The sequence below is a fragment of the Octopus bimaculoides genome, chromosome 1 (assembly GCF_001194135.2).
Source record: "Octopus bimaculoides isolate UCB-OBI-ISO-001 chromosome 1, ASM119413v2, whole genome shotgun sequence".
NCBI classification, from domain to species: domain Eukaryota; kingdom Metazoa; phylum Mollusca; class Cephalopoda; order Octopoda; family Octopodidae; genus Octopus; species Octopus bimaculoides.
In genome coordinates, this window is record NC_068981.1 from 66019986 (window position 1) to 66028425 (window position 8440).

Below are 8440 nucleotides of genomic sequence, written 5' to 3' on the forward strand. Positions count from 1 at the left end.
ATGGACACCTACTACATCAATTATTCTATGAAAAACATACCGATACCATCAAGGGAAACATACTTTAAGAAAGTTTTGGAGAAAATTATCATCATCATCATCATCGTTTAACGTCCGCTTTCCATGCTAGCATGGGTTGGACGATTTGACTGAGGACTGGTGAAACCGGATGGCAACACCAGGCTCCAGTCTGTTTTGGCAGAGTTTCTACAGCTGGATGCCCTTCCTAACGCCAACCACTTATAGAGCTCATTAAACGCATGAGATGGAAAGGATAATTTTTCACAGGAATTTTCAATGGCTGGATAACTGAAGAGATGTTGGCGTGGGTTCCCAACCCGGCATCCAAAACTCGGAGTTTTATCATGGCTAACAAATAAGTGTCACATATTTTTACAGATAAATTCCTCTATTTACATAGTATCGGGGTCTCTTTCTTTCATTTGTTGTCCTTTTTATCAATATATATATATATATATATTGCAGGCAAGAAAGAAAAATTCAAATGCAGTAAAGCTGTAAGGACAGCAGAGCAAGATTGGGTATTTACCCTTGTAAAACAGGTAAAAGTTGCCAGCAGATACTGGCTGAGTGCTCTAACCATTAAGCTAAATGGTCCCTGATGACAATTACAGTCAATTTTAATGCTAAATTATAGCATTCAAATGCGACATGCCTATGCATGTATGGATGTTCATACAAGATAAAATGTACTGAATACTCATAGTGTAATCCATTTATTTGTTTGAAGATAAGCATTCACATCACTACTAATCAGTATTTCTTAGTACATGTGATTCTTCATATTATGTAAAAATGTATGGATGAACTTAAATTAGTTCTTTTTCACTTAACCTTGGCTTGATGTTTAGGGTGCAATGTTAAGGTATGCAGCAATGTAGTGGGGGGAAAAGGCAGCTAATAGGTGGGGTATTATTTGTAGAAATGGTCAATTTACTTGTGACTAATGCAGAGTAAGGGTGACTCCTTCTATATGACTATTGATAGCGACCAAATATATGATATGGTAATAAACAAAAGAAGATTACTGCTATATTGATTTTGTAAGGTTCCTGTAGACAATGATGTGTATAGACTGTGGTGGAGTACCTTCTTTATGATTGGAAGAGTTCTGATATATATATATTTGTTTATATACTTACACAAATTTATGTCTATATCTTAGCAAATTGATAAATATCTTTTATCTTATTGCTTCTTTTAGTCACTGGAATGTGGCCATACAGGGCCACTGCCTGGAAGTGTTTACTTATTTTCTTCTAAGTCTGGTACTTCTTCTATTGATGTTTGCCAAACTGCTAAGTTACAAGTTTGTAAACAGTGATTGTCAAGTGGTGGTGGGGCAAACACACACACACACACACACACACATGCAACAGGCCTCCACACAGTGTCCATCTAGCAAACTCACTCACAAGGCATTGTCTACCTAGGGCTATAATAGAAGACACTTGCCCAAGGTACTGCACAGTGGGACTGAACCTGAAACCACATAACTGCAAAGTGACCTTCTCAGCCACACAGTCATGTAAACATTTTCCAATTATGTTTGTGTATGTAATTTAGAAATATACTTACAAGTCACTCTCTGCGTTGCCCAAAATTGTCCAGCAGTTTCTACAATCCAAGCTTCTGTTTTGTCACTGATTAAGAAGCTGTTGTCATACTTCAGGTAGGACAGAAGCGGTTCATCCGATACCCGGCCTCCCACTCCAACTGTTTCTAATAGCTTGATGATGATGTCTTTAGCTTCTTTTGCTGTAGCGCTGCGTTCAAGAGCCAACCTAGATAAATGAATGCAGAACAAAAAGGATTGCAAAGATTATTATTATTAAATTTCCGCTGACAAACACACACACACAAACAAAATATCATTAATGCAAATTATATAACAGGGATAAATTATTTTATGAAAGAAATAGATGATAAATTACTGAAACACAATCTTGGTAATAAAAGGTCTGATCACAGTTCATGAGTTTAAACCACTGCATGTGTTTAGTAGTGTTTCTAGAGCAAAACACTTGAGTCTCTATTGCTTCAGTTCATTTAGCTGTGAAGAAATGCACCAGATCTGTTTCCTATGGGCTGTTTCTCTAGGAAGAAATTAATCAGTTAGTTACTTGATGTTATTAAACTAGAGGTTAGCACCACTCCTCAAGACCCTTGTGAGGCTGAGGAAGTAGAAGGGGAGAGAAAGAAAACCAAAACAGTGAAAAATTTCTTTAAAAATTAGAACAGTGTAAGTTAAAATAAATCCTTTCCTATGCCACTTTCCAAGAAAAGTAATATTCCTCAAAAAGAAGTCCAAATTGTTCCATTAAACATATTAAAGTAATACAAACTTTAAAAAATTTTTCCTAGAGACATTATAAAGTATATTTCAATATGACTGCCAGTCCCAAGCCTTAACTCTGAATTAAGAAGTGTTATGTGCTGGTTGTAGAAAGTCCACAAAACAAGGAAAAAACCGATAAGTTGAGATTTGATGTTAGGCCTTAAAGACAAGCTGTTATATAACTGAACCAATATACTATACAATAAATTCAACCAATTCATGCCAGAATAGAAAAATTGACATTAAAATGAGAATGAGAGTAAAAGTCGATGATCCATTGGTATTTATCTTTATTTTTCTGAAGCCAAAGAACTCAACTCTGACTGGTCATGTTTAGCTAGATGTAAATAGATAAGTAAAGTCAATCACTGTAAGAAGCAGGAACACTATACAATTCATGAGTGCTTTGTGGAACTGAGTTCAGATTTTATGGTTTCTGGAAAAGCAACATTAAGACATTCTACTACTCAGGCTTCAGACCATAATCTCTAATTGTCTTAAGCTGCTTTAGCTCTTGATCTGACTACTGGCTTTGACTGCTGGCTGCATGTATGGCTGATGCATAATAAGACAGAAATACTTCTCATTCACCATTAGTCATTGTTAAGTGGACATCATACTAGAGTGCAAGTGACTTCATGACAATAAATAATTATAATTGAACTAGCCACTAAACCTCTTTTTATTTTCTGTCCTTGTTTATTTCTGTGTTCCTTTCTGTCAAAGAGCGTAGGCTCGAAACGTAAAAGACTTTCTCACTTCCCAAGCGTTAAACTAATACATCTGTTTGTTGTTTACACACCCATCTTTGTCTTTTGTTTCTTTTTTGTAAATTCTCACTATATATATATATATATTGAAGTATATTATTATAAATATATAACTATAATTAAGGGCACTGGAGGGACAACGCCAATATGTTAAAAGTAGATGTCAAATGTCTACAAACCACTCTAAATTTGTTCCCCTTTTGGCACAGTACTGGGGAGGACAATGCCAATACACTAGAAGATGTTAAATGTCTACAAACCTTGTGCCAAAAGAACAAATTTAGAATGGCTTGTAGACATTTGACTTCTACTCCTAGCATATTAGCAATGTTCTTCCAGTGCCCTTAATTATAATTATATATTTATAATTATATAAAGAGAAAAACAACTTGTTTTAAATCTCTGAGCGAGACATATACAGTAACAGTACCAAATAGTAAAGTTTATTTGCCAACATAATGTGGCAGTCCTATACAAGGATGATGTTGCTGTTAGCCCCAGGAAAACATCTTTTCCAGTTGGCTAGCAGCACACAGTTTGTGCCCTGGTGCTAAATAACAGTAACATCATCCTTGTATAGGATTGCTACATTATGTTAGCAAATAAACTTTACTATTCAGTACTGTTACCATATATCTCTCACTTGGAGGTTTAAAACAAGTTGTTTTTCTCTTTACAAGATTAACAACTGTGTGTTGCTTAAAAAAATATATATTCTGTTTGCAAGTGGAGAGAGCCTTCATCACTAACCGTTGATTTTCTCACACTGAAGATGGGTAACTATCCAGAAACCTAGGTCTGTGAGTATCATGTAAGGCTAGAGATGAGAGCAATGACCTCCCTTGCATATACTATATGAGCACAAACTGTGTGCTGGTAGCCAACCCAAAAAGATGTTTTCCTGGAGATGAATAACAGTAACATCGTCCTTGTGTAGGACTGCCATATTATATTAGCAAATAAGCTTTACTATAATCATATACTTAAATATTAATTTTACCGATATGGTGGTTATTATACACTGGCCACTGATAAAATCATTTTAATGATTATATCCTCAATTTATACCTTTATATATATATATATATATATATATGTAAATGTTGAATGATGAAAATGAGTGCTCACCACCACAGTGGTGGATAGTATTTTTTTTATTTGTGTATTAAGGTTACCATTGGTAGCCTTACTACACCTTTTATCCATTTTGGATAAATACACAGTTTTGTGTGTATATATATATATATATATATATATATCTTTATACATACACCAATTCCATTAGCTGATAATGGTTACAGAAGTCTGAAATATAATGTATCAATTGCCTGTATACTTTTTGAGATGTACCATGACAATTGATAAATAGTTAGCTGCATATATCATAAAAATGTTATAAATGGAGTTAATTTCTGAACTTTTCTCATTCAAAGATAGTTACCAATTACTTTTAAAGATATCCATTTTACCAAAGACTCAAAGAAATTATTTCAGTTACTTTTCTTAAAAAGATTTGAAATAAGAATTGTAAAATAATAAAATATTAGTTATTTCTTACTACATTAGATTCTACCTTGTTGTGGTACTCATTAATGGTCGATAGACTTATTCAGGAAGAGACACTAGAGAACAGTGGTATTACTGGAACACATATTGGTTTCAAATTTTGGTACAAGGCTGGCAATTTTTGGGAAGGGGTAAGTTGACTTACATTGGTACTTATTTTATTGATACTGAAAGGATGAAAGGCAAAGTCAACTTTGGTAGAATTTGAACTCTGAACATGAAGATGGATGAAATGCTGCTAAGCATTTTTGGCCAGTGTGCTAACAATTCTGCCAGCTTCCCACCTTCACAGGAATATATACCAATAACTTTAAGCTTTTAGTATTCAAACTGGCCAGATCAGGCCTTTCACATGTACCCTGCAATATCATTCTGAAAATAGACAATCACATTGTCAAAATTTTGAAGCTAAGAGATGATGCATGGTCAATTCAAAACAATATGGATAAATATGCATGATATTTGGTAAAGTAATCTGAATACTAAAGGATTAAGCTGTTGGATCAGCAATCTCATGAGTTAACTAGTTGAATATCACAATGTACCATGCATGAATAAAGATTTCAAACAGTAACACAAGGTGGGGGTTGAATATAGAAGCTGAATCAAGCCTAATATATTACAGGTGCTTATTTTAATTTACTTCAGAGGTAAGTCAACTCAGTTGCATAAACAAAGCATGTTCCACCTTAGGCAACCCATTAGTTTGCACCCCCCACTCCTCTATATAGTTTTATACTGCAGGCCCAAAAGTGCTACCCCAATAAAAGCATTGGCTGGGACAGATTATGACCTCCACCTTCCTCTCAGCTATGCTACTGAGTCAACCCTCACAAAACTTACTCTGATTATATATTGGGTCATCCCATAAATAATGCGGTTTTTTTATACTCTTATTTTTCAAAATTAAGATAGACAAAGTTCTTTTTTAATCTAAAATATACTCTCCTTCATTTTCTTCAATGCTCTTCCATCTATCTGGTAGACTTGCAAGGGCCCTCTTCCAAAATTCACTTGTTCATGAGGAAAGATATTTCTCCAGTACTGGTCTGACCTTGTCTACAGAATTTCTATTTTTTCTGTCCAAATGGTTTTGAAGACTGCGGTATAAATGATAATCAGATGGGGCAATGTCCAACGAATATGGTGGGTGGGGCACCATTTCCCATTCAAACTGCTCCAGCTTTTAGAATGTTACCCTTGCCCGAGGCTATAGTAGAAGACACTTGCTCAAGGTGCTACACAGTGGAAATGAACCCGGAACTATGTGGTTGGTAAGCAAGCTACTTACCACACAGCCACTCCTGCACCTATGTCTATTTTTATTTATTTATTTATTTATTTCTATTCTGTGCCCAGCTGTATATCAGTCCCTCTTTGGGTGGCTTCACTAACATATCAGTTTTTCTATGAAAAGAAGTTCCTGGGCCTTCATTCCATCCTTTTCCCATTTCTAGAGAAAGAGATACTGTCAGTGATTCCTAATGACCATTTTTAAGAGCACAACATAGCCATTTCTCAGAGAGAGAGAGAGAGAGAGAGAGAGAGAGAAAGAGAGAAAGAGAGAGAGAGAGAGAGAGAGAGAGACAGACAGACAGAAAGAAAGAGAGAAAAGGGGAGAGAGAAAGAGAGAAAGAGGGAGAGTGTATGCATGTGTGTGTATATGTATGTGTATGTATGTATTTGTGTGCAAATGCATATGTGTGTGTGAATGAGAAAGTGTGAGTGCAAGTGTGTGTGTGTGAGAGAGAGAAAGAGAGCAAGTAAAAGAGAGAGAAAGAGAGAGAGAATGAGAGAGAGAGTGAGAGAGAGAGAGAAAGAGAGTGTGTGTGCATATGTGTGTAGGAAAGAGATATTGTGTGTATGCCTGTGTGCATGTGTGAGAGAGAGAGTGTATGTGTGCATATGCGAGGGAGTATGCATGTATGCATTGTGTGTGTGTGAGAGAGAGAGAGTGTGTGAGAAAGAGAGTGTGTGTATATGTGTGTATGTGTGTGTGTGTGAAAAAGAAAGTGTATGCATGCATATGTTGTGTTGTGTGTGAGAGAGAGAGAGGGAGAGAAAAGAGAGAGAAGATGAAAGACAATGCTGATCTCAGCAGGATTTGAAATCAGAGTGCAGCAAACCAGAACAAATCTTGCAAGGCATTCTCTCCAACTTTCTATTGATGCTACCAATTCACTCTCTTATGTCTATCATAACTATACTGTAATGTAGTAATAGCTTGTTTTGCTTTCAGATTATCTCTGCCTCACCATTGACATTTCTATTTACACTATATTTTGATATAATCTGATCTGTTTCCTTCGTTTCCTCTGATCATCTCCAATTGACCTATTTCTAAATATACACATACCCTCCGGCTACATTTAATCTCAGAACCGTTTATATCTCAAATACATAGTTTCAAAACTATATAAACACAGTATATTTTCTTTTTACTCCAGAGTTTGTCTTTTGCCTCATTTAGCCAAATTAATGTATAAATATAAATTACATTGGTTCATTATATACCAAACATGTCTAAACGAATTTAGTGCCACATAGTATCAAACTCAAACAGCGTCAATGGCACAGTACCAAAAGCTTCTGGCCATACGCGTTCTGTAACTGGTGTAAATATACAATTAAAGACTTTGACATTGTTGTAATTAGATATTTCTGTCCGGATGAATAACTACATGATTCGCTCACGTTGAGTGTCTTTAGAGGTTTCCATAATACACATGCACACATACACATAAACATTCACAAACATGAATACACAACTATACATAAATACATACATACATACATACATATATGCATGCCTACATACATGAATGCATGCATGCATATATACATACATGAATATGATGCATGTGTGCGAACTGCAATGCTTCATGGCAGTAAAGCATGGGCCGTGACTGCTGAAGACATGAGTAGACTCGAAATGAGGCTAGCATGATCCGCTGGATGTGTAAGGTCAATGTGCACACACGAGAGAGTGTAAGCACCCTGAGAGAAATATTGGACATAAGAAGCATTGGATGTGGTGTGCAAGAAAGACGTTTGCATTGGTGTGGTCATGTACTACGGAGAGGAGAGCTGTGTGAAGAAGTGCCACTCCCAAACAGTGGTAGGAATCCAGGGTAGAGGGAGACCCTGGAAGACATGGGATGAGGTGGTGAAGCATGACCTTCGAATGTTGGGCCTCACAGAGGCAATGACAAAAGACCAAAACCTCTGGAAATATGCTGTGACTGAGAAGACCCAGCAAATAAAGTGAGTTCACAGCTGTAACCTACACCAGTGTCACATAACCAGCCCACTCAAAAGTACATTGGATCGTAAGGCGACATGCCGTGCTTGAGGAGACCTATTGAATCAAGTACATCAAAATCAAATGGAAATTGTAGTTGTGATCCCTGTGCTAGTGGTACGTAAAAAGCAAAATCCGAATGTGGTCGATGCCAGTGCTGACTTGACTGACTTCTGTGTCAGTGGCATATAAAAATCACCAACCAATCATAGTTGTTGACTATCCCCTCTGGCCCCTGTTCCGGTGGCACATACAAAAGAAGCACCTGCTACACTCTCGAAGTGGTTGGCATTAGGAAAGGCAACCACTCCGAGCTGTAGAAACACTGCTAGATCAGACTGGAGTCTGGTGCAGCCTCCTGGCTTTCCAGACCCCAGTCGAACCGTCCAACCTATGCCAGCATGGAAAATGGACGTTAAACAATGATGATGATGATATATATAT

General features: G+C 36.6%; 1 protein-coding gene across 4 annotated transcripts in view; it reads right to left on the bottom strand.

The window, feature by feature from the left end:
* The window catches only part of LOC106870766 (secernin-3), a 274400-nt gene that overhangs the window by 59862 nt on the left and 206098 nt on the right, over nt 1-8440 (bottom strand). For all 4 annotated transcript variants that reach the window (XR_001409568.2, XM_052967310.1, XM_014916965.2 and 1 more), the window contains one exon: nt 1600-1805. Coding sequence is in view for 3 of the 4 variants with exons in the window: in XM_052967310.1 (XP_052823270.1) it covers nt 1600-1805 (206 nt within the window). In the remaining variant the exon portion in view is untranslated. The remainder of the gene's footprint in view (nt 1-1599; nt 1806-8440) is intronic.